Source organism: Rhinoraja longicauda, chromosome 7, assembly GCF_053455715.1.
Source record: "Rhinoraja longicauda isolate Sanriku21f chromosome 7, sRhiLon1.1, whole genome shotgun sequence".
Classification (NCBI taxonomy): domain Eukaryota; kingdom Metazoa; phylum Chordata; class Chondrichthyes; order Rajiformes; family Arhynchobatidae; genus Rhinoraja; species Rhinoraja longicauda.
In genome coordinates this window covers 39,666,668-39,687,509 of record NC_135959.1, presented here as the reverse complement: position 1 = coordinate 39,687,509, position 20,842 = coordinate 39,666,668, and the positions used below count along the sequence as shown (strand labels likewise).

General features: G+C 41.9%; 1 protein-coding gene across 1 annotated transcript in view; it reads left to right on the top strand.

The window, feature by feature from the left end:
* abcc4 (ATP binding cassette subfamily C member 4 (PEL blood group)) overlaps positions 1–20,842 on the top strand; it is a 184,102-nt gene that overhangs the window by 79,838 nt on the left and 83,422 nt on the right. The window contains exons 11-16 of the mRNA XM_078403033.1: positions 1,085–1,174; positions 1,711–1,902; positions 13,822–13,916; positions 16,003–16,089; positions 19,286–19,382; positions 20,070–20,276. Coding sequence (XP_078259159.1) covers positions 1,085–1,174; positions 1,711–1,902; positions 13,822–13,916; positions 16,003–16,089; positions 19,286–19,382; positions 20,070–20,276 — 768 coding nt within the window. The remainder of the gene's footprint in view (positions 1–1,084; positions 1,175–1,710; positions 1,903–13,821; positions 13,917–16,002; positions 16,090–19,285; positions 19,383–20,069; positions 20,277–20,842) is intronic.

Here is a 20,842-nt window from a genome sequence, read left to right as displayed (position 1 = left end):
ATTCGTGTTGACTACTCCCAACAAGGTGATCACCCCTTTTTATTTCTCAGCTCCACCCATATAGCCTCACTGGACGAATCAGTCTTGCCACCTTGGACTATTGCCGCAACATTCTTCTTAATCAATAAAGCAAGATCCCCTCTTTTTTTACCCGCACCTCTCTCTCCTGTAACACCTATACCCTGGAACAATAAACTACCAGTTCTGTCCCTGTCCTAGCCAGGTTTCCGTGATGGCTACAACCTCCCAGTTGCACGTACCTATCCATGCCCTGAGTTCATTCGCCTTACCCGTCAGGCCTCTCGCATTGTCATTTAAAAGTCTACTTTGTTTTGAACAAAATTTGTTATGAATGAATGAATGAATAAATTTATTGGCCAAGTATGCATATACAAGGAATGTGTCTTGGTGCTCCGCTCACAAATGACAACACAAACATACATTTAACAATTAAGAATAAAGCATAACCACATCAAAACAATAAGGATACAACATTATGGTCTAAACATGTGGGTGAAAATAAACCAGAGCAAAAAAGAGACTACAGACTTTGGTTATTGAGTAGAACTATCACTCGTGGAAAAAAGCTGTTTTTATGTCTGGCTGTGGCTGCTTTGACAGTCCGGAGTCGCCTTCCAGAGGGAAGTGCTTCAAAGATTTTGTGGCAAGGGTGAGAGGGGTCAGAGATGATCTTGCCCGCTCGCTTCCTGGCCCTTGCAGTGTACAGTTCGTCAATGGGGGGAAGGTTGCAGCCAACAACCTTCTCAGCTGTGCGAACGATCCGTGGCAGCCTCTGGATGTCGTGCTTGGTGGCTGAGCCAAACCAGACCATTATTTACATGCAATCCTCAAATTTTAAACCACTATTAATGCACATTTCACTACGCCATTCTATGATAATATTTAATTTAATAGAAGAAAATAAAAGTACATTAGCTGAAATGGTGTAATAAAGTGTTTGGTTTTTGAGGACTGAATTCTTTATTCAATACAAGCCAACAAGTGTTGTATAAAGTTTTGTGTTTTTTGTTTCATTCATATGTGTATCTTCTGTTTTATTTATTATTTCTCATTTTTATGTTAGACAATGGAAACTCCATCGCTACAAAATATTAGTTTATCTGTCAGACCAGGGGAACTTCTGGCTGTGATTGGACCTGTAGGTGCTGGCAAAGTGAGTTTTAATGAAGGAGCTGTTAAAACAAATACCATTCTTTATGTAATCATTGTTTGATCTTTGGAAGCAGGCCATTTTACATTCTTCTGCATAATTTTGGAAGTATATGTTTTCGCTGGATGTTTTTCTATTTTTATTCTGACTTATTCTCTTCATTTATAATATTGTGTGATTTTTGTGACTTTTTTTCTGTAATACTTTCTTAAAAGGAAGATTTATTTTTTTACATCATGCTTTGCGACCCCCCCCCCCCCCCCCCCCCCCCCCCCCCCCCCCACACAAACCTTTTGGCAATGTTCTATTTCATGGGCTTCTTTAAGGAGCAGTCCTAATAATCGGTTTATCTGTTATGGAATATTACTTTTACAGAATATTGAGCAGGAATAAGTTCTATTTCTTCGGCTTCTTGAAAGAGCAGTGTCCCAATAATTGTATCATGCTGTGCTTCGACTGTTGAATAACTGCACACTGAATGCTGATTCGAAACCTTTGTTTTCAACAAATGTTTATTAATTCCATAATTTTCGCCATAGTCGTCCATTCTTGCTGCAATACTCGGAGAACTTACAAAAGAAAGCGGTATCCTGAATATTAACGGCAAAATAGGTTATTGTGCACAACTGCCGTGGGTATTTCCTGGTACAGTTCGAAGCAATATCCTATTTGGCAAGAAATACCAAAAATCGAAATATGACAAGATCATCACAGCTTGTGCTCTGAAGAAAGTGAGTATCCACTGAACAACATATGATCTGTGCAGTAATACTGTTTTATTTTAAATCTTTAAAATATCTTGAAGGAAAATTGTCTTTGTAATAACAGAATGAAGGCAAACATTGTTTGTGAACTGGTGCATAAATGATAGTTAAATATATCATTGTCTTTATTTTGCAATTTTTTCTGATGGCTGTGTCTTGCATTCCTTTTAAGCACATGAACAAGTCTTTCTCCAGTTCTGAGGTGACTGATGGTACCTGCTGACTTGGTCGCAGCTGGGACAGAAACTGCTTGTGGCAATGGGTAGATGGGTAGTTTGTGAAGTAGTATACATCTTCACTGTTTGTGCTGGACTTCTGAGTGCTCCCATACGAGCCTAAGAAATAATAGCAAGTTTAAGTCAACCATTTCCTGTGATTGTGGCTGTTCTGTTGTGACAGTGCAACTTTCCTAAACTAACTCCAAAATCCTTGATTCGTTTAAAATCTAAATATCTGTCTTGAATAAACTTCATAGTGCTGTTGGATAGTGAACTCCGCAGGTTCACATTTCATTCTCTTGGTGAAAAAACCTCTTCTTATCCTTGCCTCGAATGGCTGACCCTTTATTTTGGGACTGAGATCTCAGGTCTTGACACCCACCTGCACATGTACATGTACACAACAATTGTAAATCTAACCAATCAAGCCCTTTAAGAATTTTGTATGTTTCAATTAAATCCTGGAAAGGTGGGATAGAAGCTAGTGCAGTGGTGCTCAGATTGTGGGAAGTGGAAACTCAGGAAGATGGCCAGTATCCCTGAGGACAACATCTGCAGGTGGTGCGTCTAGGTGCAGCTCCTTAAAGACTGCATTAAGAAACTGGAGCTGCAGTTGTACGACCTCAGGCTCATCTGGGAGAGTGAGGATGTCATAGATAGGAGCTATCGAGAATTGGTGCCACCTAAGGTGCAAGCAGAGAATAGATGGGTGAACATCAGGAAAGGGAGGTGGAAAAGAGTACAGGAGTATCTTGTGACCATTCCCCTGTAAAACAGGTGTACCACTTTGGATATTGTTGAGGAGGAATGCCTGTTCAGAGGAAAGCAGCAGCAGCCAGGTCTGTGGCACCAGGCCTGGCTCTGAGGCACAGCATGGGAGGGTGGAGTCAGGCAGAACGATAGTTGGAGGGGACTCAATAGTTAGGGGGGCAGACAGGAGCTTATGTGGCAGCAAATGGGACTCCAGGATGGTCTGTTGCCTCACTGGTGCCAGGGTCCCGGATGTCTTGCAGAGGTTGTAGAACATTCTCAAGGAGGAGGGTGAGCAGCCAGAGGTTGTTGTTCATGTCGGCACAAATAACATAGGTAGGAAAGAGGTCTTGCGGAGTGAATATGGGGAGTTAGGCAATAGGTTAAAATGTAGGACCTCGAGAGTAATAGTCTCTGGATTACTACCAGTGCCATGTGCTAGTCAGTTTATCAATAGGATGGTTGATGGAATTTAATACAGAGAAATGTGAGGTATTGCATCTTGGCAGCACTGACATGGGCGGAACCTACACGGTGAACAGTAGCGCTCTGGGGAGTGTTGTAGAGCAGAGGGATCTAGTAGTACAGGTACATTGTTTATCGAAAATGTCATCACAAGGCCTTCATTAGTCAGAGTATTGAATATAGAAGTTGGGTGCTGATATTGCAGTTGTAGAAGATGTTGGCGAGGCTGCATTTTAGAATATTGTGTTCAGTTTTGGGCACCATGTTATAGGAAAGATGTTGGAAAGGGTGCAGTGAAGATTCACAAGGATGTTGCCGGGACTCAAGGGCATGAGCTATTGGGAGAGGTTGAGCAGGCTAGAACTCTATTCCTTGGATTGCAGGAGGATGAGGGGTGATCATATAAAGGTGTACAAAATCATGAGAACTCGTGGACCATCACCTTCACCGCTACCTTTCACCCTGCCTTCAAATTCACCTGGTCAATCTTTGATACCTCTCTCCCCTTTCTTGTTCTCTGTCTTCATCGCAGGGGACAGACAATCTACTTCTACTAGAAACCTATCCACGGTCATATGGACTACCCACCCTGTCTCTTACAAAGATGCTATCCCCTACTTTCAATTCCTCCGTATCTGCCAGATCTGCTCCCAAGATGACGCTTTCCATACAATGACATCTGAGATGTCCTCAATCTTTAGTGACTGTGGTATCCTCCCTTTTGTCACAGATGGACACCTCACCCGTGCCTAAATCCATGCAACAAAGTCACCGTTAATCCCATGCATTTTAATCATCTGGGTCAATGTACATTGGGGGACATAATCAAATGGCTTTCTAAATTCCATGTAGATAACATCCACTTCCCTACCCTCATCAATCACCTTTGTGACCTCCTCAAAAAACTCTGTCAAGTTAGTTGGACATGACCTGCCTGGTACAAGCCATGCAAGCTATCCCTAATTAACCCATTCCAAATGGGAGGAAATCCTATCCCAAAGAATTCTCTCCAATGGCTTCCCTCCCACTGATCAGAGGCTCACCGGCCTATAATTCCCCAGATTCTCTCTACTTCCCTTCTTAAATAAAGGAACAACATTAGCTACTCTCCAGTCCACCGGGACCTTGACTGGCTGGAGAAGACCAACGATATTTGTTAAAGCAATCTCCTCTCTGGCCTCTCTCAATAACCTAGGATCAATTCCATCAGGTCCGAGGGATTTTGTGCACCTTAATGCTTGTCAAGAGCCTCAATACCTCCTTCTTAATCTCAAGATGTTCTTGCATATTAGTATTGTCCACATTGATCTCACTGTCCTCCATGACCTTCTCCTTGGTGAAAGTGGATGCAAAGTACCCGCTTAGTACCTTGCCTACTTTCCCAGATTCCAAGCACAATTTCCCTCTTTTTTTGAGTGATCCTCGTGTTACCCTCGTGTTTTTAATATAGGTATAAAAGACTTTTGGATTTTCTTTAATCCGACTCGTCAAAGCCATTTTATGACCACTTTTGCCCATTCTAATCGCCTGCTAGTTCTTTCCTATTTTCTTTATATTCCTCAAAAGCCTTCTCTGGTTCCATCCTCTTAAACTGTGTATGTGCTTCCTTTTTTACTTTTTGACCAACCTCTTTGGTCATCCAAGATTCTCTTACTTTGCCATCCTTATCCCTCCTCCTCACTGGAACATGCCAGTTCTGAACTTCAATCAACTTTAAACAACTCCCACTTGTTAGATGTAGATTTACCCAATAACATTTGCTCCCAGTGTAGACAAGGATACACTGGAGAGACAAGGATGGAGTTAAAGGGAAAGAGAGTGTAGGAAAAGTTAAGAGAGACCCCAGAATTAACGGGACAGAAAGCTCACGAAGGGATAGGAGAGTATGGCCAAGTGTAATAGGAATCGATGTGAAAGGTGAGGTGAGTAAGGGATTAAAAATATTATATATGAATGCGCAAATTATAAGAAGTAAAGTGGATGAGCTTGATGCTCAGAGATTGGTAGATATGACATTGTGGGGATTATAGAGAAGTGGCTGCAGGAGGATCGGGACTGGGAACTGAATATGCAGGGTTATACGTCCTATAGAAAGGACAGGCAGGTGGGCAGAGGAGGTGGGGTAGCTCTGTTGGTGAGGGATGAAATTCCCCTTGCGAGGGGAGACATAGAGTAGAGTCTATGATGTAGAGTCACTGTGGATAGAGTTGAGGAATTGTAAAGATAAGAAGACACTAATGGGAGTTATTTACAGGCCCCCAAACAGTAGCCCAGATATAGGGTGTAAGTTGCAGCAGGAGTTAAAACTGGCATGTAACAAAGGTAATGCCACTGTGGTTATGGGGGATTTCAATACGCAGGTAGACTGGGAAAATCAGGTTGGTGTTAAAGGGAAAGAGAATGAGTTTGTAGAGTGCCTCCGAGATGGATTCTTAGAGCAGCTTGTACTGGAGCCTACCAGAGAGAAGGCAATTCTGGATTTAGTGTTGTCCAATGAACCAGATTTAATAAGGGAACTCAAGGTAAAGGAACTGCTTGGAAGTAGTGACCATAATATGATTTGTTTTAATCTGCAATTTGAGAGGGAGAAGCTTAAATTACAAATGTCAGTGTTGCAGTTGAACAAAGGGGACTGTGAAGGCATGAGAGAGGAGCTGGCCAAGGTCGACTGGAAAAGGATCCCAGCAGGAATGACGGTGGAACAGCAATGGCAGGAATTTCTGGGCATAATCCAGAAGATGCAGGATGATTTCATTCCAAAGAAGAAGAAAGATTCGAAGGGGAGTAAGAGGCAACCATGGCTGACAAGGGAAGTTAGGGATGGAATAAAACTAAAAGAAAAGATGTATAATATAGCAAAGAGTAGTAGGAAGCCAGAGGATTGGGAAACTTTCAAAGGGCAACAGAAGGTAACAAAACGGGCAATGCGGGCTGAAAAGATGAAGTACGAGAGGAAGCTGGCCAAGAATATAAAGAAGGACAATAAAAGCATCTTCAGGCATGTTAAGAGAAAAAGATTAGTAAAGACAAATGTGGGTCCCTTGAAGGCAGAAAGGGTGAAATTATTATGGGTAACAAGGAAATTGCAGAAGAGTTGAACAGGTACTTCGGATCTATCTTCACTAAGGAAGACACAATCTCCCAGATGCACTAAAGGACAGAGGATCTAGGGAGACAGAGGAATTGAAAGAAATTTTCATTAGGCGAGAAATAGTATTGGGTAGACTGATGGGACTGAAGGCTGATAAATCCCTTGGACCTGATGGTTTGCATCCCAGGGTACTCAAGGAGGTGGCTTTAGAAATCGTGGATGAATTGGTGATCATTTTTTAATGTTCAATAAATTCATGATCAGTTCCTGTGGATTGGAGGGTAGCTAATGTTATTCCACTTTTCAAGAAAGGAGCAAGAGAGAAAACAGAATTATAGACCAGTTAGCCTGGCATCGGTGGTGGGGAAGATGCTGGAGTCAATTATTAAAGAGGTAATAATGGTGCATTTGGATAGCAGTAAAAGGATTGGTCCAAGTCAGCATGGATTTATGAAGGGGAAATCCTGCTTGACTAATCTTCTGGAATTTTTTGAAGATGTGCAAGTAAAATGGATGAAGGAGAGCCAGTGGATGTAGTGTATCTAGACTTTCAAAAAGCCTTTGATAAGGTCCCACACGGGAGATTGGTGAGCAAAATTAGAGCACATGGTATTCGGGGTAGGGTATTGACATGGATAGAGAATTGGTTGGCAGACAGGAAGCAAAGAGTAGGAATAAACGGGTCCTTTTCAGAATGGCAGGCAGTGGCGAGTGGAGTGCCGCAAAGCTCGTTGCTGGGGCCGCAACTATTTACAATATATATTAATGATTTGGATGATGGAATTAGAAGTAACACTAGCAAGTTTGCAGATGACACAAAGCTGGGTGGCAGCGTGAACTGCGAAGAGGATGTTAGGAGGTTGCAGGGTGACTTGGACAGGTTGAGTGAGTGGGCAGATGCATGGCAGATGCAGTATAATGTAGATAAATGTGAGGTTATCCACTTTTTCGGCACAAACAAGGAGGCAGATTATTATCTCAATGGTGTCAGATTAGGCAAAGGGGATGTGCAACGAGACCTGGGTGTCCTTGTACACCAGTCACTGAAAGTAAGTGTGCAGGTACAGCAAGCAGTGAAGAAAGCTAATTTCATGTAAAGCGTTCCTTCTGCAGTTGTGTAGGGCCCTGGTGAGACCACATCTGGATAATTGTATGCAGTTTTGGTCTCCTAATTTGAGGAAGGACATCCTTGCTATTGAGGCAGTGCAGTGTAGATTCACGAGGTTAATCCCTGGGATGGCGGGACAGTCATATCAGGAAAGATTGGAAAGTACTGGGCTTGTATTCACTGGAGTTTAGAAGGATAAGAGGGGATCTTATAGAGTCGTATAAAATTATAAAAGGACTGGACAAGCTAGATGCAGGAAAAATGTTCCCAATGTTGGGGGAGTCCAGAACCAGGGGCCACAGTCTAAGAATAAAGGGGAGGCCATTTAAAACTGAGGTGAGAAGAAACTTTTTCACCCAGAGTGTTGTGAATTTGTGGAATTCTCTGCCACAGAAGGCAATGGAGGCCAATTCACTGGATGAATTTATTTTATTTAATTTAAAAAATATATATTTTATCATTTTATTGAGCTTCACAAAAATACAAATGAGAATTCATTTTACAATTATGTGCAGTATAAGGGGAAGAAAAGAAAAAAGACAACCCCCCCCCCCCCAAAAAAAAACCCCCAAAAGATTGAGAGTTATACGGTTTGATTAACAGTTTTGATAGTAGGTAAGTTGTACCATATCACATTACAATTACACTGGATGCCATACATTGCCGTATATGGCCACAAACAAAAATTACATTGTAACGTGACATATCAGCCAATAGTCCCTGAAGCTGCCCTTCTTGCCATAAAATCTATATGTGGTTGCCATATTTTTAAAAAGTCCTGACTCTTACATCTTATGTTGTAATAGATTTTATCTAATGGGATGTAGCTAGAGATTTCATTTAACCAGAGCAATATTGTAGGGGGATAATCAGATTTCCAGTGGATTGTAATACACTTCCTTGCAGCGATCAAAGCAAGGTCAATATATTTTTTATGAAATTCATTCCAAGGGTCCATATTACCTGTGCCAAGAAGGCACAAGCGAGCAGATTTTGTGATATGCACATCTAAACATAGTGTTATAATATCAATTACAGAATTCCAAAATGTTGACAGCAAATTACAGGACCAAAACATGTGATAAAAGTTCCCCTTTTGTTTTTTGCAACACCAGCACAGAAAGGGCATTTCGTTATTCATTTTATGAAGTTTTTCAGGTGTGTAATAAGGTCTATGTAGAGTTTTGAAAAAAGAAAGTTTGCGCCTCATGTTGTAAGAACATTTATGAGCTTTAAGGCAAAAATAAGACCAGTCTTTGCTTATCTCCATCTCTAAATCCTTTTCCCATTTACATCTAGTAGCTTCTGTGCTTGTAGACAAGCATTCCACCAGGGATTTATATACTTCAGGAATACATTTGGAGATTTTTACGTTGATAAGGCATTCTATTCTGGAAGGTTTGGGTTCCTCAAGAGTTCCTTGACCTGTCTGAATCATATGACGAATTTGGAAAAACCTGAATAAATGAGTGGTGGGTAGATTGTATTTTGATTGTAACTGATTAAAGGAGATAAATGTACCATTCTCAAACAGATTTGTTACTTCCCTTATCCCCTTATCATACCAGGGCTTAAATGTGTCATTGTTAAAACAGGATGTGAAGTTGGGGTTCCTCCATATGGGAGTAAAGGGAAAGAGGTGCCCCGTGTAACCCTTACATTTATGGGAGCTCTTCCATATTTGTAGGCTATTAATAATGGTAGGGTTCTTGGTAATTTTTTTAATCTCTGGTAAACCAATGTAAGGCAGGTATTTCAACTCATATTGGAGAATGTCATAGGACTCCACCCTTGCCCAATCACTTAATAAGCTGGAGAACCATTGCTTGATCTGGGTAAGTTGAGCTGAGAGAAAATAGATTTTCAGGTTTGGTAAGTTTAACCCACCAGCATTATATGGAAGCTGTAAAACCTGCGAGCTGATCCTTGGTGACTTATTTTCCCAAACAAAGGAGGAGAAGGTGCTCTGCATTTTCTTTTTTTTAAAAAGTGGTGGGGGGGAATAAGGGAGGTTTTGAAATAAATAAAGAAATTTGGGTAAAATAGACATTTTAATTTTGTTAATTCTGCCCATAAAGGAAATAGGAAGTAAGTTCATTCTTTCCAGGTTGTTTGTGACTTTGTCAATTAATGGGGGATAATTAAGTTGATACGCCTCTTCTATGTTACTGGGAATGTATATGCCCAAGTACTTCATGTAGTCTGGAGACCATTTCAAGATGAACTTCCTTTTTAAAGAGCTCTAGCAGCTAGTGGAATCAAGGGATATGGGGAGAAGGCAGGCACAGCTTACTGATTATGGATGATCAGCTATGATCACAATGAATGGCGGTGCTGACGCAAAGGGCCAAATGGCCTCCTCCTGCACCTATTTTCTATGTTACCCTCCCGAGTTCCGATCTAATAAAGTTGTTGTTTGCCATCTGGCAATTTTGTAGTTTCCTGCAAGATCCAGCGTTCTCCCTATTCAAAACAATCTTCAAACGTATGGAATTATGATCACCACCCTCAAACTGTTGTTCTACTAAAGTGCCAGTCACCTGGCCAGGCTCATTTCCCATTGCAAGGACCAGTAGGTTCCCTTCTTGGGTTAGACTGTCCACATCACAAATTCTGCCTCATGTAAGCCTTTGGCGTTGAGTAATCTCTAGTCGATATTGGTGAAGTTCAAGTCACCCACTTGTGGGGTGACTGAGTCTGAAGAAGGATCTCGATCTGAAACATCACCCATCCAGAGATGCTGACTGTCCCGTTGAGTTACTTCGGGGGCCTACAGTGCAATTCCAATAAAGTGTTTGCACATTTCTAATCTCTAATCTCTATCCATATCGCCTCAGTGGACAAACCATCTAGTATGTCATCTTTGTGTGCTGCTGTGACCGTCTCCCTGATCAGTAGAGCAACTCTTCCACCTTTTTTGCCTTGATCTCGATCACATCTGAAACATCGAAACCCTGGAACATTGAGCTGCCAGTCCTTCTTGCAACTACGTTTCTGCAATGGTCACAACAACATTGTTCCAAGCGCCAATCCAGGATATATGTTTGGCCCATGCACCCTCTCTACTAACTATAGGGAATCACTGGTGAATGTTCAAAGTGGAGCACGTCTGTTTGTGATAACACAGACCTCGGTCATGCATTGGGAGCAAACAGAAGTTCTGAGTAAGTGTCAGGAGAAGTGTGCAACCTTACAATTTACCCAGTGATTTGCTGTGCCAAACATCTCCTGTATTATCTGCCCATCGAATCCATGCCGACCAACAATCATCCATTTACTAGTTCTATCCTAGACACAAGCGACAATTTACAGAAGCCAATTAACCTACAAACCTGCACGTCTTTGGAAAGAGTGAGGGAACCGGAGCATCCAGAAAAAACTTGTGGTCACAGGAAGAACGTACAAACTCCATCCAGACAGCAACTGTAGTCAGGATCGAACTCCCAATGTTGGGGGAGTCCAGAACAAGGGGCCACAGTTTAAGAATAAGGGGTAGGCCATGTAGAACTGAGATGAGGAAGAACTTTTTCAGTCAGAGAATTGTGAATCTGTGGAATTCTCTGCCTCAGAAGGTAGTGGAGGCCAATTCTCTGAATGCATTCAAGAGAGAGCTAGATAGAGCTCTTAAGGATAGCGAAGTCAGGGGGTATGGGGAGAAGGCAGGAACGGGGTACTGATTGAGAATGATCAGCCATGATCACATTAAATGGCGGTGCTGGCTCGAAGGGCCGAATGGCCTCCTCCTGCACCTATTGTCTATTAAGCCTGGGTTTCTGGCTTTGTAAGGCAGCAATTCTACCTCTGCACTACTGCGCCATCCATGAATTAACTTGTGTGCCATGCAGTACATTGCTTCTGTAGTTTCGGGTAAAGGACATCACCAAATGGGTGAGGGGTATTCTGTGACGGGGAAGAGAGTGAGCCATATGTTGTAAGATATAGATTGTTGGCAATGAGAGGTAGAAAAGGGATGAGATCCTGCAGGCAGATTTTAATGAATTTGGAAAGAGTTTAAAAGGCAGGGTCTCAAAGATGACTCAATCACTTGATATCATGATTATAGAAGTTGGAGGATGTGTGGAACTAAGAGATAGCTCTGGAGCTAATATGGTATAGTTTTGTTTAGGACCAGTTTAATTGAGAGTACAAAAGATACAAGATAATGATATGATATGATATGAGCTTTATTGTCATTCGGTACCGAGATACCGAACGAAATTACATTTCCAGCAGTCACAGAACACAACAAAAAAGAAAAGAACACAAGATACACGACCCCAACACAAACATCCATCACAGTGACTCCAAACACCCCCTCACTGTGATGGAAGGCAACAAAACTTCCACTCTCTTCCCCCACGCCCACGGACAGACAGCTCGACCCCTACCGAGGCGACCGACCCGCACAGCCCCCGCAAGGGGATGGAAGTCCCCGCTGCTGAGCCGCACCGGGCACTGAACCGTCCCGCGGCCGAGCCATACCGGGCGATGGAAGGCCCCGCGGCCGAGCCGCGCCGGGCGATGTTAGGTCCCGCGGCCGAGCCACACCGGGCGCTGCTAAGTCCCGCGGCCGAGCCGTGCCGGCGATGTTAAGTCCAGCGGCCGAGCCTCGCCGGGCGATGGAAGGCCCCGCGGCCGAGCCGCACCGAGCGCTGAACCGTCCCGCGGCCGAGCCGTGCCGGGCGATGGAAGGCCCCGCAGCCGAGCCGCACCGAGCGCTGAAACGTCCCGCGGATAAGTATAGAGTGCCTGTTTGGATTTCCACAATATATTTTCAGTAAGGTTGGTCGTCAGCAGGTTTAACAAGCTTTAAGCTTCAGGTTCTTAGGAATAAATATCACCAGCAATTTGTCTTGGTTCAACCACATCAAAGCTCTGGCCTGGAAAGTACGCCAACACCTCTACTTCCTTAGAAGGCTTAGGAAGTTTGGCATGTCCTCAACAATCCTCACTAACTTCTACAGATGTGCAGTAAAAAGCATCTTATCGGGATGCATGACAGCATGATTGGGGAGCAATTCCATCCAAGACCGCAAAAAAATTGCAGAGTTGTGAACGGAGCCCAGACGATCATGCAAACCAACATGCCTTCCATTGACTCCATCTACATTTCATGCTGCCTCGGCAAGGCCATCAGCATAATCAAGGATAAGTCTCACCCTCTTCTCCACTCTCCCATCAGGCAAGACTTATAGAAGTTTGAAAATGCATACCTCCAGATTTAGGGACAGTTTCTTCCCAGTGTGATCAGACAACTGAACCGTCCTCTCACCGGCTAGAGTGCGATCCTGACCTCCTATTGGAAACCTTTGAACTATCTTTAATCGAACTAGTGAACTTTATCTTGCACTAAATGTTTTACCCGTTATCCTTTACACGTATGTACACTGTGGATGGCTTGATTGTAATCATGTATAGTCTTTTCTTTTGTCTGGATAGCATGCAGCAAAATGCTTTTCACTGTAGCTCGGTACACGTGACAATACTAAACTAAACTAAACTAGCCATTTGGGATTCTAAAGTTGTGGCAATAACGACCTGACTGGATTCAACACTCAACCTGAATTCAACACTAAATATTCCTAGAAAATATTCAGAGAAAATCGATTGATTCTATGATTGATGCACTGAGATTTGGTGTGAAAGGAATACTAATGCCATTTTGGACCCCGTGCAAAATGGGATGAATTGGGCAAAAGGAAATTTGAAACAGTGTTTGGGCAGTTTACTTCAGCAGCAATCACCGCATTGCGATCTGTACATCTTCCAATGAAAGCAATAGGCGACAATTTATTTCAATCTGAGAAACACATCTGCCTTCAAAAACATTTAGCAAGGTAGCGACAACATCCATTATGGCTGCCGAGAAGGAGAGAGCCCCATGAATTAGTTAAAGAGATGTGGACATTTCCAACAGTGAAATAAATGCCAGGGTCGGACCTGTTGTGCTGGGTGACCAGGAATCTACAGCGAAAACTAAGGGTTGAAGGTGTGTACAGTTGTTTCTTCTAGATGTGAGAATCTGTACTTAATTAAGCAATGCAGAAATAAATTTTATATTCTTAGAAAATATGGAAACAGTTTTCACAAGGCATTGTAGTAATTTGATCAGGAATTTGTTTATTGATGTAATTTATTATGTTAGTAGAGGTGGACGAGAAAGAACATGTGGGGAATTTTACGAAGTATAGTCAATTCAGCCTTGTTGATGATGTAATCGATGTAAACCAATCCTTTCATTTATTGTATTATAGGATCTGGAGTTACTTCAGGATGGTGACCTGACCCAAATTGGAGACCGTGGTGTTACACTCAGTGGAGGACAGAAAGCCAGAGTGAATTTGGCTAGGTAATTGAAGGCTATACTGTCGCAGAATTTGGCATGTTCAAATAATGCCAGACAATTTAATGAATATCTTTAAAGAAAATAATGCTCTTCCTTCACGAATTGTTGCTTAATTATAATTAAAAAATATATATTGCAAATTCAAGAGCTGCTTTGCTATTAGACGAAAAATCTATCAGTGATTTTGAACAACTGGCTAAGCTCCACAGAAGTAAAATTAACTTGAAGATATTTCTGGAGGAAGGAGATCAGATTACTATAGGGACAGTGTATATGATCCAACACCCCACTGGTCAGACTCCAATCATACAAATGGGAGCTATGTTGTGCCAGTTGGCCCCTTGTGCCTGCTCTATACTTAATAAGATTATGACCGGTTCAATCTTGGCCTCATCAATACCCCCTACTCTCCCCATATACCTTGACTCTCTCACGGTTCAAATGTTTGTTAATCGCACTGAGATCGAGAATTACAAAGATTCACAACTCATACCATAGTTTTAAATGAGGAATGCCTTTTTATTCTGGAACTACAGAGGACACTTTCTGAAGTTAGAGAATAAATTGCAGGGAGGTCTTGCTGAGATGAAGGAATCATTGTAAGGCACGGGTGAAGTGCCAGAAGACAGGAGGATGGCTAACGTGCCTCTGTTGAAGAAGGGACCTGTGCATTCACAGAATTTTACATGTTCACATCAGCAAAATCACATTTCATTCTTCAAAATTCCACTTTTCTGAATGTGTCCTAATCTCATCCCAGAAATCAACCCAGTGAACATTTTTAGTTTAGTTTAGTGATACAGCATAGAAACAGGCTCTTCGGCCCACCGAGTCCACCAGTGATCATCCTTACACTAGTTCTCTGTGCAATCCTCACCGTTGTGGGTGCGCTCTTCAGTTGCTGACTATATGTCCATATATAGTCAACTATATATATAGCCGACTATATATAGTCGCAGACTATATGCAGGAAGAAAGAGTGCAGCTGAGTGGTCGGATTCCCCAAAGTTAGGACGAGGCATGGAGCGATAGGCATCTCTGATGGTAGAATTGCAATGGCCGAGGGTGTTTGAGAATGTAGAATGAGAATGAGAGTGTTTGAGAGCACCTGTGGTCAGGATCGAACCTGGGTCCATGCGGCTGTAAGGCAGCAACTCTACCACTGTGCCACCCCATGTTGACCACAGCGTGCAGCTCCTCCATTGCTAGGTGAACATCTGGGGTGGGATGTAGTCCGCGGTCATGATGATAGAGGTGAATTGCCTTGGGAGATAGAAGGGACGGCACCACTGCCAGGTGTTTCAGGTGCGGAGAGCAGGGCTGTTGTATTTGAGCACCATGAAGAATTTACCATGAGGGAGATGCCATTGCCTCTCCCTTTTCCCGATTCCTCCATTCTTCTCGTAGGAACAAATGTATGTACATTTATGGGATTTTTTAACAATAATATTATGGTATGGGATTCATAACCTGGGGACATCCTGTGCAGTGCTGAGGAAATGCTGAACAAGCCCATTTAGATAAATTGTGCTATTTTGTGGAAGTGATTTGGTGATTTGGCATATATTCAGTGAACATTCCAAGGAATGCATTATTTGGTCATTGTTACCAATCTTTTTGTGGGAAATTTCTGAGCATAAATTGATTTTTGCCTTTAATTAGTGATTACATTTCAAACTAATTTTGTTGGCTGCAAAGAATATCGGGACTGCTTAAGCTTGTGAAAAATTCTTTAGAAACGCCAGTCTTGCTTTCAAATCTCGCACAGATCTGAAGATTACTCCTTCCCAAATATTTATCTAATCTCTTTCTGAAAGATGCCATTGAAACTTCAGGTAGTAATTTCAAATTATTGTCATACTGCATGATTTTTCTACCATATCTCAGTTCTCTTGCTAATACTCAGGATAACACCAGTAACCAATTTTAATAAATAATGGATAATGTATGCAGTAATTACTTAATATTTAGGAATTAATTGATAAATCAGATAAATTGATCTTGCGACTGATATAAAGATTTGTGACTACTCAATTTGGATATGGACAACGTAATAAAATTGCATTCTCAAATTTTGTCTTTACTAAAGATCTGTGTATCAGGATGCTGATATCTACTTACTTGATGATCCTCTCAGTGCTGTTGATGCTGAAGTTGGAAAACACCTGTTTGAACAGTGAGTAGCATTGGAAATGCAGAACAATTAACGTGGTCAGTCCAATAAATATTGGGTAATATATTTGTTATTGGAAGTATGTTAATTAAGTTTTCATCTGTGTGCCCAGACACTGAGCTCACAAGCCGGGCAGTTCCAGTATAGTTACAACAGAGACAGGCTCAATAGTTGAGACAGACAAGATTCCGTAGCCATAAACTTGGAGGAAGGAGTCATGATTTGGAGGGTTATTTTTCTGATTGGAGTCTGAACAGTGGGGTGTTGTCGGGGATTCACAATTGTTTGTTATCTACTTTAACGATTTGGATGACGATGTAATTGACATCTATCTATCTATCTATATCCATCCATCCATCCATCCATCCATCCATCCATCCATCCATCTCGCCCCCATCTCCCCAATCCATCTCTCCCCCATCCATATCTCCCCCATCCATCTCTCCCCCATCCATCTCTAAAACTCTTGGTTTGTGTTTATATGTTTATGTGTGTACCATGCCCTCTACACAGCCAAAACGGTTCACGGCAAAGGAATTGAGGCTAATGAGTTGTGATGTCTAGGGTGATGGCGGTAGGTACTTTTGAGGTACCGAAAGACACAAGGTTGTGACTCGTGATGTCCCTCAAGGATCTGTGTTGGGCATATTGTTGTTTTTCATTCATTTAAACAATTTGGATGAGAATGTACAAGATATGTTTCACGTATCTTGTGTTTTATGACTGTTGGCAGACCAATTTCCCTCCTGGGATAAATAAAGTTCTATCATATCGTATCATGTTCAGTAACTTTGCTTATGGCACTAAAATAAGTGTTAGAGACAGTGAAGAAGGTTATCAAGAATTGCAGTGGGATCTTGATCAGCTGGATAAGAGACAAGCAATTGCTAATGCAATGTAATTCAAATGTGTGTAAGGTGTTGTATTTTGGCAAGTCAAACCAGGGCAAGATCTTCGCACTGAATGGTAGGTCCTGGGAAGTGTAACAGTGACACACGACACTGTTGTACATTTACACTGATCAGCCACAACATTATGACCACTGACAGGCGAAATGAATAACATTGATTATCTTGGTACAATGGCACCTGTCAAGGGGTGAGATATATTAGCAAGTGAACAGTCAGTTCTTGTAGTTGATGTGTTGGATGCAGGAGAAATGAGCAGGAGTAAAGACCTGAGTGACTTTGACAAGGGCCAAATTGTTATGGCCAGACGACTGGGTCAGAGCATCTCTGAAATGGCAAGGCTTGTGAGGTGCTCCGGGTCAGCAGTGGTGAGTACCTACCGACAATGGTCCGAGGAGGGACAAACCACAAACCGGTGACAGGGTGTTTGGCGCCCAAGGCTCATCAATGCGCGAGGGCAACGAAGGCTATCCCGTCTAGACCGAACTGACAGAAGGTCTACTGTGGCACAAGTCACAGAAAATTTTAATGGTGGTCACGGGAGGAATGTGTCATAATATACAGTGCATCACACCCTGCTGTATATGGGACTGCACATGGAGGACCAACAGCATATTAGGCAGATGGTCATAATGTTTTGGCTGGTCAGTGTTTCTCATGAAAGTGGCATTGCAGGCAGACAATATAGGGAAGAAGGTATTTGTCATGCCCGGCCTTCATCACAGTGCATTGAGTGCAGGGGTTGGGATGCTGTGTTGCAGTTGTACAAGATGTTGGACATGCCACGGAGTATTGTGTACCATTTTATTTACCTTGCTGTAGATAAAAACACATTATGCTGGAAAGAGTACAAAGACAATTTGCTGGAATTCTAGGGCTTGAGTTATAGGGAGAGGTTGGGGAGTCTAAGACTTTATTCCCTGGAACATAGGAGACTGAGGGGGGACCTTGCAGAGTTTTGTAAATGTTGATGTAAACCAAAACATCAGTGATCCCTGAGGTGCACCACCAGCCAAAAAATAATCTTCCGCTGTCAGCCTCTGCTTTCTTCCATGAAGCCAATTCTGTATCGTCATCTAACTCTCCCTAGATCCCTTGTGATCTAATCTCCCAGAGCAGCCTACCGTGCGGAAACTTATCAAAGGCTTTCTGTGGTGCATGGAGACAGCATCTACAGCATTACCCTCAACAACCTTGCTTAGTTCTTCAAAATACTCAATCGATTTCGTAAGACATCCCTAATCAGCCTCTGTCAATTCAGATGCACATATCTTATCCCTCAGAATCCGATCCAGTAACTTGCTGATCACAAATGTTTGGCTCACTTGTTTATAGTTCCCAGGCCTTTTCTTGCATCCCTTCTTAAGTAGAGGCACAACTTTGGCCATCCTCCAGTCTTCTGGCACCTCACCCATGTCTAATAGTGATTCATATATTTCAGCCAGGGCTCCTGCAATTTCTTCTTTAGCTTTCCACAATGTCCTCAGATATATCTGATCAGGTCCAGGAGATTTATCTACCTTCATACGCCTTAGGACGTTCAGCACTTCCTTGACTGTAATAAGGACTGTCCTCAAAGCATTACCAATCTCAAGTTCCCTTGTCGTTATGTCTGTCTCCACAGTAAAAACAGAGGAGAAATACTCATTGAGGACCTTGCCCATCTCCTGTAACCCCACAAAAAGATGACCACATTGATTTCTGAGGGGCCCTATTCTCTCTTTCTTTACCCTCCTCCCCAGTGTACTGATAAAATCTCTTTAGATTTCCCTTAATCTTATTTGGCAGAGCTATCACCTGCCCATTTTTTGCCCTCCTGATTTATTTCTTAAATATGCTTCTCAGCCCCAAAACTCTTCCAGGGATACCCTTGATCCCAGCTGCCTATAACTGGCCCATGCAACCATCTTTTTTACTAACCTGAGCCTCAATTTCTCTCATCATCCAAGCTTCCTTACTCCCACGATTCCTGCCCTTCACGCTAACAGGAACACGCATGCATTGAACTCTCACCATCACACTTTTAAAAGTATCCAACTTTCCAGACAACTTTACAGTCAAAGTTGGTATTAGGCAGGAACTTCAATAGCATTTCCCTTGTCTTGCCATGCAGACTTTTATGTGGTCAATTTCTTAGCTCGCGTCAACTGTTCTAAAACGTGTTCAGCACCACAGAAATCACCTTGAAACAAACTAACAGTGAAAACTGAATTTAGGATCACAGTATCACAGCTTGTAATATATGTGCTGATCGGAGATACTAATCATTATTTCTTATTCTTGTACTTTAGGTGTATGATGGGAATTTTGAAACATAAACCTCGTATTTTGGTGACCCATCAACTTCAGTATCTAAGTGCTGTAAGCCAAATAATCATATTAAAAGAGGTAAGTTTCATTTTGGAACCAAGTGCCTCTGTGAAAATATATAGAAATTTGGAATCTGATACTCAAACTAGCTGAAGTTTTCTTTTTACAATAAAGATTACTTAAAATCAATCTTTTTTCGTAATTTGGATCTGACCTAGATATATATTGATATTACTAACAGATTACCTTCAGACCCTGCCAAAGTAATGACTGAAGAAATTCCTGCCAGCAAACCTAGTTTTATTAGTTACACAATAGCCAATTCATACAATTTTCAGTATCATGAAGCATATGCTTTCTAAATCTTGTAACCATGAATGGAAGGATCCTAAACGTTATTTCAAAAGGTGAAGGAGTTCTGGTTATTATTCAGGAGTGATTTTAATGAGTATATCTCTCATCGTGTGACTTTGTTTAATAGGATTCAATGTCTGGGTGACAGTTTTTTGGCATAATGAGAGGCCTTTCTCTGTTTCTATCACCTGGCCAGAGTATTTTCCGTATTTTCTATTTTTAGTTTCGAATCGTGGTATGAGCTTCTATGATTTTCCATTTGCACAAACCAATGGTTAAAATATCGTTGAAGCTGATTCTCAAATCCCCATTGTGTACTCTGAATTTCATGCTAGAACCAGGACCTCCTAATATAACTTCTCACTGACACTTCAGAAAATCATATCCTAACATATTGAAAATTAATTTCAGGGCCGAGTGGTACAGAGGGGAAAATTAAAAGAGCTAATAACATCTGGAGTTGATTTTGCTTCTCTATTAAAACAACATGAAGATGATGAATATGCAGATTCTCAATCTGTCACAAAAGTAACAAAGGAACGCACGCTTTCTCAGACCTCTGTTTTATCATTGGGATCCTCTACGCGATCACAAAAAGAGAGCTCAGTTGATCTTCCAGTAAGTAAAACTGTACACTTTGTGAAACATCTCTGAAAATCGTGGATATAATTTGACTGCAAGTTTCAAAGTAGAAGTCATTCTGCAGCAGACTAGAACTTGTATCAGCAAGTTGGTTAAAATCAACATCTTAGCAGAAGTGTACAATAACTTTTGGAAGAATATTCAGTACAATGTATTGTAACTTCTATTCTAAGACCACGTTTAGCCTTGCTCTAGCGTTGCACCATTCCATGCTTCTATATTCATATCCATAGTTAGGTTGGAATACAGAGGGTGAATTCATGGTGTGTGGGACACCAGAACGCTGCAGTTTATTGTTTTAATCAAAATCTTAGCCTTTAAAATCATTCCTTCCTCCTTCTTCTTGCTGTGGATTTTACCTTTGGGTTTTTTTTCTCGCCCACTAAATCCTCAATTCCTTGATGCATTGTTCCTTTAAGTTCTCCTTTCCTATTTTGACCTTTGTGCTCCTTTTCACTCTTCTGGTTTTTGCTTCTGCATCTCCTTGCCATAGAATCATGGAGACACACAGCATAGAAACAGGCACTATTACCCGCTTAGTC